This window comes from Anabrus simplex, chromosome 2 (assembly GCF_040414725.1).
Source record: "Anabrus simplex isolate iqAnaSimp1 chromosome 2, ASM4041472v1, whole genome shotgun sequence".
Taxonomy (NCBI): domain Eukaryota; kingdom Metazoa; phylum Arthropoda; class Insecta; order Orthoptera; family Tettigoniidae; genus Anabrus; species Anabrus simplex.
This window is the reverse complement of record NC_090266.1, coordinates 1,105,442,379-1,105,458,765: the sequence shown is the minus strand read 5'-3', so window position 1 is coordinate 1,105,458,765 and position 16,387 is coordinate 1,105,442,379. Positions and strand designations below refer to the sequence as shown.

The following is a 16,387-nucleotide window of genomic DNA, read 5'->3' as shown; positions in this document are numbered from 1 at the left end:
GAGTCAATAAGGATAATGTCGTCTCGTTTTTCTGGGCCATCAGTGGAAAGTCACTAGCCTCCTCATATACCTCCAACTCGACATGCCTGTGGAGGCTGCAGGCAATTATTGAGTGTGCAGTGGCCTACTCTGTCGATCTGGTCTAACATATCTTCCTTGTGGGTTAAGGTTCGTTGTTCGCTGCTTCCTCTCCAATGGCAGTGATCTGATAGGGATTACATTACAGATCAGTTTAATCACTTCTGTCCACTGAACCTAAGAAAGATTTCTCTAGTTAGATATAGAAGCAATTCCTTTATTTCAATGGGAGTAAAACGCACTACATTATTGTCCTTTCTTGGAAGTTCTTTCTGTTTTTTTAATGAATCATCATGTAAGTACATCCTTTGCTTTCTGGACGAAGATCTCTAATTCCTTCATGAATCTGTAAACGACGAATGCTTTGATTATCCTAATCTTGAAGATCCCTGGTGGGTTCTTTAGTTTATAGGCTCGTTACTTTTATAAGCATTCTGGCTTACAGAAACTTCCAGGTCTCTTCGTTTCTACAGTCAATGTAGCATTGAATCGAGAGCATCCGTTGGTAGAAGTTGATGCGTGGAGAGAGAGAGAGAGAGAGATATTCTCTAAATCTTTTGTTCTAGGAAAGGGGCCTAATATTTGGGCATGTTGCTTTCAATTAACTTTTTGAAACAATGTACCCACCCAGATAATGCGCCGACTTTTACGGGTTGGAATGTAACAGCATACTGACCTTAATCTTGACAATTCGAAGATGAATACGAGATATTGTCGTTCATAATTCAATGGCTTACGACTCAATACGTGGGAAATATATCATTTGTTTTTAAGTATGCATTTATGATCGATATGAAGCCCTTGGGATCATGAACTCATAGCAGATATTGAGACGAGAAATTTCTCTCTATCCTTTAGGAAGAGTTGTTTCTAGAATTATACATAGGCTAGAACATGTAAGCTATCATACGGCAGCACAAAATCCGTATGTCGCAGGAAATGTGCTCGGGAATGAGCATAATAAATTCGAAGTCATTACGAATGGAGCAAATAAGCATAGAATCGGCAGGGATAATGAAACATTTCCAATAATTATGGAGCTAAATAAGACGGATACCTCAACATGAAAATAATGTCTGATCTTAGTAATTTTAAAGTGTCTATTTAGGATATCTTAGCATATCTACACAAGATGTGAACGTAGAACTGTAGCAGGTAACTGTAACGTCCCAATGTTATTAGTTTTACATCCCATAAATTACTTTTACAGTCTTCGGAGACGCTAATGAGTCGGCAAAATTGTCCCTCACGAGCTGTTTTACGTGTCGGTTAATCTGTTGATACAAGGCTGGCGTATTTGAACACATTCAAATACCACCGGACTGAGCTGGGATCGAACCCACCACGTCACGCTCAGCAATCCCGTATTTCACCATCTGAGCCGCTCAGAATGGCATGTAATTTCTTCTACTCTCTGTTCTTAATGTGTATCTTCCCTGTATTCAACTCTATCAAATGATGATGATGATGCTTGTTGTTTTAAGGGGCCTAACATCGAAGGTCATCGGCCCCTACCTCTATCCAAACGAACGTTGAATCTTTCATTAGATTTGTATATTGACATATTATTTACATGTATTATTATTGCTATTTGCTTTACGTCGCACCGACACAGATAGGTCTTATGACGACGATGGGATAGGAAAGAACTAGGAGGGGGGAAGGAAACGGCAGTGGCCTTAATTAAGGTACAGCCCTAGCATTTGCCTGGTGTGAAAATGGGAAACAATGGAAAACCATCTTCAGGGCTGCCGACAGTACGGTTCGAACTCACTCCCTCCCGCATGAGTTGCGCCAACTCGCCCGGTACGATGTAACTGGCTTTACACCAAAGCTGGCCGCGGTTCATTTAGTCAAAACATGCGGAATATTTGAATTGAAAAGTCATGTCCATTTGGTTCAAATTCCACATTAAACTGGAGGTCCCGTGTCTATGATCACAGTATCTACAGCTACAAGCTTGTTTGCTTGCTTCAATGACGCCCATATATTCTCCCTACATGTTATGAAAATAGAGCACTATCATATTCTTGACGAGAGGAAGATCATAGTTGACTATGACATGGTGAAAATGAGATGTACTTTGACTGAGCTATGTATACAAATATTTCACAACTTGCAACAGAACACCTGAGTCATCTGCAAGTTCAACTCCGTGTTAGGCAAGAAGAACGTCAGTCGACAAGTCCATTTTGGTATCAATAGATTTGAGACAATACAAAGATAACATCTCATGTGTCCATAAAGTAACATATTGGAAGAAGCTGTGCACAAGAATGTGAGCTCTTGTAATGTGAATGAATGAGGAGAAATGCTACACTTGACAAATGCTTTTACATCGAATCATCCAAATATGACTCTCCGCAGCTATCACAGCGTCTCTCCTACCGCACTCGTCAGCAAAGGTAGTTAGCAATGTATACTTCCTCTGGGAAGGAAGATTTATGTTAATGACCCACCTTCAGAGTTCAATACTAAAACCAAGTATTTACGGACACATACACTCATGAAAAATGAGTAATACCCATGGTCATTTTCTAAAAGGTGGGGAGGGTAGAGAGATGGCTTTAATCTTATCACAACATTGGTTAGTTAAATCACTTTCTCATGCTCCTTGGCATTTACAACAGCAGCTCAATATTTTCGGTACTGGACATTGTTGATTTTCGATGAAATGGGTACACCTATTGTTTTTCAACATTTTGAATGTATTTTCAGTGACACTAGTTTAATCAAAATCGGAATGTTCACTTTGAGAAGATTCCCTTGTAAGTTTCTTAAGATATTAGATATTAGGAAGCCAAAGTTAATGGTTTTAATTCTAGACTACAGCATTTCACAATGGTTAATCTGAGTCATATAACTTTGTATTCACTTTAAAGAATATAGAGGTTTGTTTTGCTAATGGTTTAACGGCGCACTAACACATCAAGTGCATTCGGCGGTGGAAGGACGGTAAAGAACTAGGATTGGGAAGGCAGCGGCCGTGGCCTTATTTAAAGTATAACCTGGTGTGGAAATGGAAAAACACGGTAAACCATCTTCAGGGCTGCCGACAGTGGAATTCGAACCCATCATCTCTAGAATGCAAGCACACACCTACGTGTCCCTCGGGTCAACTCGCTCGGCATGGGGAAAATCATTTTGTTTCCGGTTCTGGGACATCCTCCTTAACCCTAAAACCAATTTATTACGGATACATACACTAATGAAACATCAGTAATAGCCATGGTTTTCTTTCTAATAAAAGGGGGTACAGGGATGGATTTAATCTTATCACAAGTTAATTCATAATCAACACCTTAATTCAATTCCTAGCCCACAACCCTATTGTTACTGATGTTCCCGGAAGTTCCTAAAATATTGCACCTATGATTATTTTTCTTACTATCAAAGGCAAAAAATATACCATGCTTGCTACTTGTCGACTTTCCTTAACAATCCAAACTGTTTTCCTTGTTCATAAACCAGAAAAATAATCGCCCATTATTGCAGGTATCCCCTCACCTTTGTAAAATACACAGGTGGAAATGCATTGGCGAACACTCAGTGTACTTCGTCAGATCCGAACGGGCTTTGCAGCACAGAATTTGTGTTTGTAGAGGTCACGCTAATCGTAGTTTTAAGGTCACACCGCATACGCTGTGTCTTCTATCGAAGTCATCTGACAGCATGAATAGTGGAAATGGGCGAGAAATTCCATAATGTGGGTCACAGGGTGCGTTTGCAATGCCAATAAAACGACAGCAAAAACCTATTGTGTAGTTAAGTGACTGAGTGAGGGCGCAAAGTGGGGCTCCTCAAGGTCAGTTTGGCGTTCCGCAAAATAGCAACTCGCATTGATCGTGACGCATCGACGTCCATTGGAAGCGAATACGATGGGAAGCAGAGGACTCCAACAAAAAACGTTCACCGCCAGTGCCATCTCGAAACACTGATAAACGCCTGGATAGAGGAATCGTTAGGGCTTCACTGACTGAATGGACGGCGAACGGTGATGCAAACAGAGCTACCGTGGTCCCTTATATATCCACATGAACAGTAAACAATCGAATGTTGGTGGTAGGTTCATGTTCTAAAGTTCTTCTGGGACGTTTTTCCCTAACATCAGCTCATCGCTGGGAACATCTTCAGTGGTGTGCGGAGATAGAGAGAGTGGTAGTATTCAGCGATGACAGCTGTTTCTGTCTTGGATAAAGTGACAACTCTGTTCGCATCCGCAAGTGTGCGAGCGAGCAGAAAAATTAATCATGTACTCACACCAATCAAAGTTGGAGTTGTGAAGGGGAGAGGCAATAAGGTAAAATTACGTTTCTTATAGCTTTAATCTATAAGCAAATCAACTTACGCAGCGCTCTAGCGACAAGAACGACATTAGACCAATCAGATGTTTTTTGCATGCAGAGCGGAGGAAATATCTCTCTCTGACATGGCTTATGCACCTACCTGCTGTAAAAGTGTTGCTTTGACCTTTAATTATGCGGGTTTTACATATGTATTTGTGAAACAAAATATGCAGGCCTTGGGAGCAAGCTACAAGTTATGTGCAGAATGACGTTCTTAAGGTCAATATTGTAGCTGTATTTGGAGCCGGCAGGAATAGTGACCATATCGACGACTGGGAAAGAATAAACGTGACAACGTGCGGAGCAGCGGATTGGAGTGAACAAGCTGTTTATCTGACACTGATTATGCAAAGCGAACCGGTGGTTAATGCTTGAAACGTCCAGGCTATACTCGTCCAAATCAGTTCAGGCACTCAGGGCGCAATGATAAGTGCTTAATTCATCCATGACACCGTTACATCTGTCTTTTGACCATATCTAGATACTCTGCCGGAACCTATCTTTCAGCAGGATAATGCACGTCCCCATGTCGTAGGGGTAACATACCGTGGATTACACGGTGTGCTAGGTTTCCGGATCACTGCCCCATCGAACACATACGGAACGTGATGGGAAAGCGTCTGATCTCCAGCCATGCTCCGGCAACGACCATCGCCCAGCTACACAAAGATGTGTGGTGAGCGTGGGGTATCATACTGCAGATAGACACACAGTATTTGTACGACAGATTAGCTGCTAGATTAACTGCTTGTGTGGACACTCTTTATAAAGTTTTCAATTGTATCTATTTCTATCTTCCTGAATTAAATGTTCTGGATGTTCCACGGTCTCCATGCTCTGATCAGTATGACACATCATCACCTTCGTCTTATATACCAAATATTGGACAGATACTTGAATTCCTGCTCGGTGCTTTTCAATGCATTTCCACCTGTGCACGAATAGTTTTCCATTGCGGTCATAGTTTGATGAAAATGTCCTCCTGGTTCATTAGTTACAATTTTCAGGCAAATATTCAAGTATGAATGTAGAATATTGGCTCTAATGACATGTGACATTCCATTTTTCTGTATTGCTGGAGGTCTTCCAGGACGTTATTTCCGTCACATTGCAGGTCCACCGATATCGCCAGAGTTTAGTATTAATAGGAAGTTCGTAATGTTCGTCAATAAAGTTACTCAGAAAGAGATGTGCAACCGTCGTTAACAAAGTTCACGAAGCTGCTAATTCTAAACACCACTTTGGCTTGGGGAGATTATCTCGTCACGTAAAATGTACCGTTCACTTTGCCTGGAGTTCATCGTCACGCTATCACTTCATGTTTCCGGCGACGGTGGAACAGGAAAGGACTAGGTCTGGTGAGGAAGCAGCCATGGCTTTAATAAAGGTACAGCCCTACAATTTGCCAGGTGTAAAAATGGGACCCTATGGTAGAGCTCTATAAATAAAGATATGGTTTAATTGCTTATTTTATTGAATATATACGAGACTAACTTATCTGACAATAGAATTTAACTCTTCCTAAGACAAATTATTGATTATTTTGCCCGACATGACCTTATAAAAGTATACACCTTAATTTGACATACTACACGTCTCATCCATTTCAGATGCCAGTGTGTGAGAAATCTACCCATTAGATTTTATACAGAAGTAAATTAATTTTTTTTGATAATAGAACTATTTAGAGCAATATGGCTCATTCAAACAACCATTGACACATCAGGTAATAATTTAAAATAAATAACATAATCTGAATTCAAAGTTAATGACTGTGACTAGCAACACTTTATTATGGTATATCATCAAACTTGAAAATACTATATCATACTGTTTTTCACTTACATTTCGCACATTTTACTCGTCATCGCAATTATCGTCGTCACCCTCACTCTCATTATCAGGATCAATACAAGGACCTCTTGCAGTAGTTGCTAACGAGTAGTAAAATCCACGATAGGCCATGAAGGTTCTTGAGTAACACTGCCAGTATCAGGAATAATGCCAATGGTAATGGCTCGTTTCTTCTGAGTCATTACGTTAAGTTTACCTCTCCCTATTCCACCCAAATGCCCATAGAACTTCTTACGCACTTCACTCCTATCAGCTGATAAAGACACGTAGTATTTCACTGTTATCAGTCCGTCACAACGATGATTTTTGTCTTTTTCTCGACCTTTCTTACAAGTCATTTTGTCCTTTATTTCCAGACCATCCATTAAGAAGTGATCTTTCGTCGCCATAAGACCTATCTGTGTCGGTGCGACGTAAAGCCCCTAGCAAAAAAAAAAAAAAAAAAAAAGAAGTGATCTTGAATTTTTATATTACCTTAGGCATAGAAGTCCATGAACATGATTTGCTGATCGTCTCCCTTAATGTTCATATTTCACTTCATACGAAAACATGTTCCTACAATGGGTTTCAAGTTCTTAAAAGCAACCACTTCTCACTGTCGTGTAGTGGCAAACGTACATTTTCTTTGTTTTCATCTTTTCCTGTTGGCGATTTTTTGAAGTTATCCCTTCATTGTAGATCTCATCAGTATTTAGAGTCATGCACCGCAAGATATTCTTCTGGAGCGACATTTCTCGAAATTTTTGTGTTCAGAAATATTTTCTGCAGAACTATCTATGATTAAATTTTGAGGTGCAGGACTTGGAGCAGCAGTGGAATGCTTTCTCCAGGACGGTGATTTCATTTAAATTTATTCCCTGATAGGCCTACATCATTCAATGGAAATAATGAAGATGATAGAGAGGAGGAAAATATAAATGTTGATGGAGAAGAAAGAGAATTGGAAGAGGAATCAGTAAAATAGCCAGACTTAGAAGAGGTCAAAGCTGCAATTAATGCATTAAAGAATAATAGAGCCCCAGGTGAAGATGGAATGGAGTCAGAACTGTTGAGATATGGGGGAGAGGGAATAGAAAAGGCTGTTTATGAATTGATTAAGGAGGTTTGGACAAAGGAGGAAATACCCGAGGATTGGACATTGGGTATAATTTACCCAATACATAAAAAGGGAAATAAGGCAGTTTGTGGAAATTATCGAGGGATCACCTTGCTGGATGGAAAGTACAAGGTTTTTGGTAAGGTACTAGCCTTAAGATTGGAATTATGGATTAAAAGAATATTAGGGTATTACCAAGCAGATTTTAGAAAGCATCGCTCTACTCTGGATCAGATATTTATATTAAGACAAGTGCTAGAGAAGTTTTATGAATATGACAAACAGCTACATCAGCTGTATGTTGATTTGAAACAGGCATATGACAGTCTAGATAGGGGTAAAATTTACAAGATTATGAAAGAATTTGGAATCCCGAGGAAATTGATTAGATTAACAGAAGTGACCTTGAAAACAACAGTATGCAAGGTGAGAGTGGAGCACGATCTGTCAGAGGAGTTTTTAGTGGAGAGAGGACTAAGACAGTTAGATGTACTTTCCACACTGATTTTTAACCTAGCATTGGAGAATGTCAGCGTTTTAGGCCGAACACAGTCTTCGGTGAAACGTCGGGACATTTACTCGCTCCTGGACCACGGCCTACAAGCCCGGAAAACGCTGACATGATTTGTAACGCCGGCCGTGAAAGCCTCAATTGCTACATCGGAGAATGTAATCCGTCAATTGCCCATCAACCCAGGGGGAACCATTTCGAACAGATTAGTACAAGTGATAGCAAATGCTGATGATGTAGCAATAATTGCAAGAAATGAAAGAGCTCTTGAAGAGAGCTACTCAGTATTAGAAGAGAAAGCACAGGACCTAGGACTAAAAGTGAATATAAACAAAACAAAATATATGAAGATGGGAGATACAGAAGGAGTACAGTAAGATTAAATGGGAAGGAATATCAAAGAGTCACATCTTTCAAATATCTAGGCTCTATAATAACAGAGGACAATAAAACCTCCGTGAAAATACAGGAGAGGATAACAAGTGGAAACCGATGCTTTTACGCCTTGCAAAATATTTTCAAATCCAGGAATGTCAGCAGGAATACAAAAATTAAAATATACACAACAGTACTAAGACCAATAGTTACGTATGGATCAGAATGCTGGGTGACGATGACCACCAGAGAAGAATAGTGGCTGTTACGGTGGGAAAGGAAGATATTGAGAAAGATATTCGGTGCAGTATGAGATCAGGATGGGTGGAGAATGAGGACAAATGTAGAGTTGCAAGGACTGTTCGGCCAGCCAGATATTGTTACTACAATTAAGCAGGGAAGAATTAGGTGGGCCGGTCATGTTCAGAGAATGGCAGAAACCTGCACCGTTAAAAAGGTGTTTGTAGGAAAACTTGATGGAAGGAGGAGGAGGGGCAGACCCGGGAAAAGATGGATTGATGATGTTGAGGATGACCTTAGAAAGTTAAGAGTTAAACGTTGGAGAAGAAAAGCTGAGGACCGAGATGAATGGAGGCAGGTGATACAGGAAGCCAAGGACTTACAAGAACTGTAGCGCCGACCAGTAAGTAAGTAAGTAAGTAAGGCCTACATCCTCACTCGACTATGAATCAGAATGGCTAGGGTTATAACAATCTGAATTTTAATCGAATTCCAAACTCTCAGATTCAGATCAACTTTTGTCATTTTCACTATCTGGAACAAAGTTGTGAACCCCATAAGAAAATGAAATTATAAGCACATGAAACCTAAAGTTAAGAAGACATTCCGATTACATTTCTTTACTTACCTTCATTTATTTCAAGTACTCGATCACCTAAAACAATCTCCATTAGTTTTTGTGCTGTGGTTTTAATTTTACCCATTGTGCGAAGCTATAACTTAATTCGTATGGTGTATTATACAACAAATACGCCGAAAAATGAAAAGTACACTGATGAAACCAACCAACCAACCAACCAACCAACCAACCAACCAACCAACCAACCAACCAACCAACCAACCAACCAACCAACCAACCAACCAACCAACCAACCAACCAACCAACCAACCAACCAACCAACCAACCAACCAACCAACCAACCAACCAACCAACCAACCAACCAACCAACCAACCAACCAACCAACCAACCAACCAACCAACCAACCAACCAACCAACCAACCAACCAACCAACCAACCAACCAACCAACCAACCAACCAACCAACCAACCAACCAACCAACCAACCAACCAACCAACCAACCAACCAACCAACCAACCAACCAACCAACCAACCAACCAACCAACCAACCAACCAACCAACCAACCAACCAACCAACCAACCAACCAACCAACCAACCAACCAACCAACCAACCAACCAACCAACCAACCAACCAACCAACCAACCAACCAACCAACCAACCAACCAACCAACCAACCAACCAACCAACCAACCAACCAACCAACCAACCAACCAACCAACCAACCAACCAACCAACCAACCAACCAACCAACCAACCAACCAACCAACCAACCAACCAACCAACCAACCAACCAACCAACCAACCAACCAACCAACCAACCAACCAACCAACCAACCAACCAACCAACCAACCAACCAACCAACCAACCAACCAACCAACCAACCAACCAACCAACCAACCAACCAACCAACCAACCAACCAACCAACCAACCAACCAACCAACCAACCAACCAACCAACCAACCAACCAACCAACCAACCAACCAACCAACCAACCAACCAACCAACCAACCAACCAACCAACCAACCAACCAACCAACCAACCAACCAACCAACCAACCAACCAACCAACCAACCAACCAACCAACCAACCAACCAACCAACCAACCAACCAACCAACCAACCAACCAACCAACCAACCAACCAACCAACCAACCAACCAACCAACCAACCAACCAACCAACCAACCAACCAACCAACCAACCAACCAACCAACCAACCAACCAACCAACCAACCAACCAACCAACCAACCAACCAACCAACCAACCAACCAACCAACCAACCAACCAACCAACCAACCAACCAACCAACCAACCAACCAACCAACCAACCAACCAACCAACCAACCAACCAACCAACCAACCAACCAACCAACCAACCAACCAACCAACCAACCAACCAACCAACCAACCAACCAACCAACCAACCAACCAACCAACCAACCAACCAACCAACCAACCAACCAACCAACCAACCAACCAACCAACCAACCAACCAACCAACCAACCAACCAACCAACCAACCAACCAACCAACCAACCAACCAACCAACCAACCAACCAACCAACCAACCAACCAACCAACCAACCAACCAACCAACCAACCAACCAACCAACCAACCAACCAACCAACCAACCAACCAACCAACCAACCAACCAACCAACCAACCAACCAACCAACCAACCAACCAACCAACCAACCAACCAACCAACCAACCAACCAACCAACCAACCAACCAACCAACCAACCAAAGTACATACTAACCATTGTTGTCAGCTCCGGAGAATGATTACATTGTTACCGGGAAGAACATGTCGGCTGTAGACATACAAAATCATTTTGAAACAGCCTGCCAAACTATGACATGCACTCGGGTTAAGAACTTGTCAGTTTTTGGCGTATACGGGAATGTAGCATTTGGGCATGCCATCAAATGATAGAGGCTTTATCTAATAACCTATCAAAGAGACACATCCCATTATTTTGCAGGTGAAGGAACGTATGACTGTCAAGTCATATCATGATAAACACTATTTTCACCAAAAGTGGACATGTCATCTTTTGCCAAATGACTAAAGAATTGCTATTCCTCTCTCCTGTGCACCACTTCTCGGCCCAATTTCGGCAGTAATAATGCGTAAGTGGCAATGGTGGCAGAGAGTAACTCGAGAGCACAGTCCGGCTTCCAGGAAACGATAGCATATGTTTCTGTGGATACTTCTTTTTAAAATGTTTTAATGCAGCTTCGACTCAGTTAGGTCTTCAGGACAGTAATAGAACTTGGAAGGAAGTGGCCGGGGCCATAAGTAAGGTTCAACCCAGCATTTGCCTAGCGTGTAAACAGGAAACCATATTCAAGGCTGCCGACAGTAGGGTTCGAACCTACGATCTCCCAAATGCAATTTCACAACTACATGACACGTGGCATTTGCCTTGTATGAAATTGGGAAACCGTGAAATGCTATCTTCAGGTTTGCCGACGGTGGGATTCAAACCTATCATCTTCCGCATGCAAGCTCATTGTTACGTGACCCGTCACACAGTCAACTCACTCAGAGTTCATATCTGGGGGGACAGACAGGCTGCTCCATTCAGGTAACACTAACACGACGAAGGAAACAGTTAACTATAACTCCACGATAGGCAGGCGTGTTATCATCCATGAAAATTGACTCTGAAAGACTGGCGATACGGTTCCACTGCTGGTCGGAGCATGTCATCCCTGTATTTCGGAACATATAGTAGGACCTGAATAATCACTAAAGATGAAAGATGATCATGTGTAATGCCATCCGAACCTACGTTATCGGCGATCGTCTGGATGTAGACATACGCAAAATTCGTCGGTAAAAAGCACTCCACCCCAGTCCTGAGCAGTCTCTTCAGCATGTTTCTTGCCCATCTATAAAGGGCTGCATGACGTCGAGGTGTAAGAGCTGGACCTCGTCATTGCCGTAGAGGATGTATGCAACCTGTTGGACACACGATGTCCTGTAGTCACACGAATGTCGAACTAAGTCCCATAGCATTCAGCTCGGAGTTTCTCCGTGTCAAAGTCGAAGAAAATGGCCATCAACAGCAGTTATAGAACGCGGACGGTCTGTGCGGGCTACGTCACCAACACTACTCGTTGTTCAGTAACGTATCTACGTCCAAACAACATCACTTTGATTCATTCGCGCACGTCAAGCAACTCTCCTTGCTAACAATATTTCTTGACGTAATGTTAATAAGTGGACTTGATCAAATGTCGGAATTGTCCTCCTTGCCATAATGAAGTTTCACAACGCTGTTCATAACACGCCTCTAAAATTTACTTACCGGTACTAGTGTTACATCTTCAACTGAAATGGTGCCTATCTACAGGTAGGGCTACATACAGTTGTTTATAAAAAAACTTGAAGGCCAGCTTTCCGGTCTGTTCATGGACATACATACACTGACACTCTTTGAGGAGTGTTTTATTGAAACACTTTTAAATGTATAAATGTCGTCCGCATTTTGCCTTTATCTCGTCCCTGACTCTGTTGGGGAGACTTTCTATGAGGTGTCGGAACGTTTCCATGGGAATAGCGCTACAGGAGTTTGGGTTTAGGTCGGGATTCCGGGCGAGCCAGAGTCCAGTTGTAGAATATCATTATCCTTAAACCACTGGCTTACAGAGCCCGCTTTATGACTAGGAATGTTATGTTGTTATAAGCCATGGTCACTGTCGAACTGATTTTCCATGGTAGGCAGTACGAAAGCATTCAAAATGTGTTGATATCCTTCTTCGTTTATGTTGCCATGCAGTCCTAAATGGGGCCGAGTCCATGCCATGAGAAAGATCCCCATACCATAATGCCACCCCGTAACTTCGCTGTTGTAACTAAACATTCCGGTAGATAGTGTTCACCGCGCACTCTCCATACCCAAATCCTCCTATCAGATTGCTACAATTTTTAACGTGATTCATCACTCGAAATGACATATTTCCATAGTTCCAGTACACAGTGGTGTCGATCATTACACCACGCCAGGCGACGCTTTTCGTTAAGAGGGGAAATATTTGGTTTATGGGCAGCTGCTAGACTATATATCCCTATTCTTTTTAATTCCCTACTCGCAGTTATGGGACTAGCTGTACTTTGTGTAGCACTTTGAAATTCCCTGATGATTATTTCTATTGACAACCGATGATTTTCTCACACCACCCTCTTTAATGTTGGTTCCTGGATGTCAATACATGTTGCCGACAAGATAGTGGTTGTAACTTCACGTTAACACTTTAGGTGTCAATACATGTGGCCGACATGTTAGTGGTTGTAACTTCACGTTCACACTTTAGGTGTCAATACTTGTGGCCGACATGTTAGTGGCTGTAACTTCACGTTCACACTTTAGGTGTCAATACATGTGGCCGACATGTTAGTGGTTGTAACTTCACGTTCACACTTTAGGTGTTAATACATGTGGCCGACATGTTAGTGGTTGTAACTTCACGTTCACACTTTAGGTGTCAATACATGTGGCCGACATGTTAGTGGTTGTAACTTCACGTTCACACTTTAGGTGTCAATACATGTGGCCGACATGTTAGTGGTTGTAACTTCACGTTCACACTTTAGGTGTCAATACATGTGGCCGACATGTTAGTGGTTGTAACTTCACGTTTACACTTTAGAGTTACATAAGTGACAGTCTATTTGAGTACACTCGTAAGGTTAGAAATGGCACTTACAGATTACTTGCTTATGTGGTAGTCAATGATTACCCCAGGTTGAAAGTCACTAAGCTAACTTGACCTACCCATGCTGCTCTTCCGTAGTCGCACTCAGCAATGCAAAACTCCCCGCCTCCTTTTATACAGGTACGATGCGTCATTTGTTGTTGTTCATTAGTGTGCAGGGATGTCCGGATACTTTTGATAAGGTAGTGAACTTTAAATACAGGAAATATTGCTATTAATTTCTGAATCTGTTCATTGACACTTTCTTAATTCTAATAATTCTATTGAAAGGAAAATATACAACTCATGTAATATTTATACGCTACCTACTTACAGTATATAATTAATACGGCGCAATAGCTACTTTTACGACGTGGCATGAATATGATCGAATTACTCACAAGAATCACAATACAAAATATTTGGATGATTTGATTACAGACTCATCATTTTTAAAAAATACTTATGTAAATATTTAATGACTTTCATCATTTTCCTTGTTTTATTACAAAGACATCTTATCAAACAGGATACTTATCTTATAAAACACGGATTTAACTTTTACATCGTATTGGCATGCGTTCAGACGAATGACAAAATACCACAACACACAAAGTTTGGATATTTGAAGGCCATAAGTGCAGTCTCACCTCGCGTACTTGCAGTGTGTCCGCAGCTGAGAGTCGTGGATCATGATACATGAATGTCTGGAGCTGAGTGGAAGGTGGCGCGGGGGCGGCTGATGTGCATCTCGTCTCCACTCCGGATGCTTCATTTAGCTGGAATGTGGCGTAAGGGTAGATGTCCTCCGAGTATTCTATAACATAATATGATCTCCAGGGATATACTCGGGCTATACCAGGTATTCGTGTTGGTAGACAAATTAAATAATAATATAAGTAATTGTGGTAAATGAATAGGAGAGAGCAGTAAGAAAGCAAAGGAGGGCTACAAATAAAGCAATGGTAAAGTAAAAGGTAAATGGTCTTGTCTCTCACTTGTAAATCTTAAGTAAAAGACAGTATGGAAAATTTAACTTTATCTTTAGTTAGGGAAATAATATAGGATTTGTTCAACACTGCAGTGAAGGAAGCATTGACAATGGGGACGCTATCAAACTGTCGGAATTAATCAATTACCGGCAAATTTTTATCCCGAATCCGTAAGATCACGTCCCCAATATGAAAATAACAAATATTCTTGAAATTGGTCTTAATAATAATGTTATTAATTTTGCATCCCACTAACTACTTTGGCCGTTTTAGTAGACGCTGATATGCCGGAATTTTGTCCCACAGAAGTTCTTTTACGTGCCAGTAAATTTACCGAAGCGAACCTGGCGTGTTTGAGCACCTTCAAATACCACTGGCCTGAGCCAGGAACGAACCTGCAAACTTAGGTTCAGAAAACCAGCGCCTTAATCGTCTGAGCCATTCACCCCTGTATAATTCTTCTTAAATTAGCTCTTGAAAGCAGCAAATAATCGTTATAATCTTACCACGTTTACGAGTGAATTACTATTACGTCTGAATTGTGATATTCGCAATCATGACAATACGAGGACGCGAGATATTTTTATCTCGATTACGTTGCGGTGACGGGATGGGGCAGAAAGAGAAGTTATAAAGCTTCTGAACAGAATGCAGAATGTAGATTCTAGACAAATAGTGTTCACATGATTCGCTGTTAATATGCATTTATGTGCATTTCTGTATCAATTAAAGGTTGTGACAATTTTCCACAATTATATAATGTTTTAATTCATGATTCTGAAGTTCCATCCTTGAACAAAATTTGAAGTTTGCTTACTCTAGTCCAATACTGAAAGTGAGGGGCAGCTGGCTCAGTGGTAATGAGACTTGCCTTCCAATTCGTGTGTCTAGGGTTCAAATCTCAGTGGCTTTGTTTGGAATTCTTAACATAACCAACACTTTGCAGCAGGATTACCATCTGGTCGTAAACTCCACGTCACATACAAATTCAGCCAGGGTCCTCCAGCGATGTGTTGACCGACTCTGGGACAGAGCTGATAGTCGTGTTTTGATTTCACCAAACCAACAGGCTTAGTTTAATCCCGGCTTTGTTGGACCTGAGATCATTCACGACGTATGTTCTCTTATCAATATATGCGTGTGATACCTCCAATTTTCTTTCAACTATCAGCGTTGCGCTGGACTTGGAATTCTATGCAGACTTAAGTTTAGAACATTTTATTCAAAGAGTCAGCCCATTTTTATTGTACTGAGGGTCGAGTGCATGTAATGCAATGTAATGTACAGCCCCAATATTTTCCTGACGTGAAAATGGGAAACCGCGGATAACCATCTTCAGGGCTGCCGACAGTTCGAATCATCTCCCGAATGCAAGCTGACAGCTACGTGACCCGACGCGCACAGCCACTTGCTCGTCTCTCCGATAATCATCATCATCATCATAGGCATTTATTCGTCAACGAATATGTAGTATATAAATACAATGTCATTTGGACAGATTAATTGTGTCGTCTCAGATGGCTGAACAGACCAATTCTGGATGCACAGATTTTATTGCAGTGACAGCACACACTAGTAGTTGCAGCAGATGGTTGTGCAAGAATG

At 41.4% G+C, this 16,387-nt stretch overlaps 1 protein-coding gene across 1 annotated transcript in view; it reads right to left on the bottom strand.

Moving 5' to 3' along the window:
- The window catches only part of LOC136863786 (cell adhesion molecule Dscam2), a 1,545,364-nt gene that overhangs the window by 53,981 nt on the left and 1,474,996 nt on the right, over positions 1 to 16,387 (bottom strand). Inside the window, exon 34 of the mRNA XM_068226091.1 lies at positions 14,441 to 14,607. Coding sequence (XP_068082192.1) covers positions 14,441 to 14,607 — 167 coding nt within the window. The remainder of the gene's footprint in view (positions 1 to 14,440; positions 14,608 to 16,387) is intronic.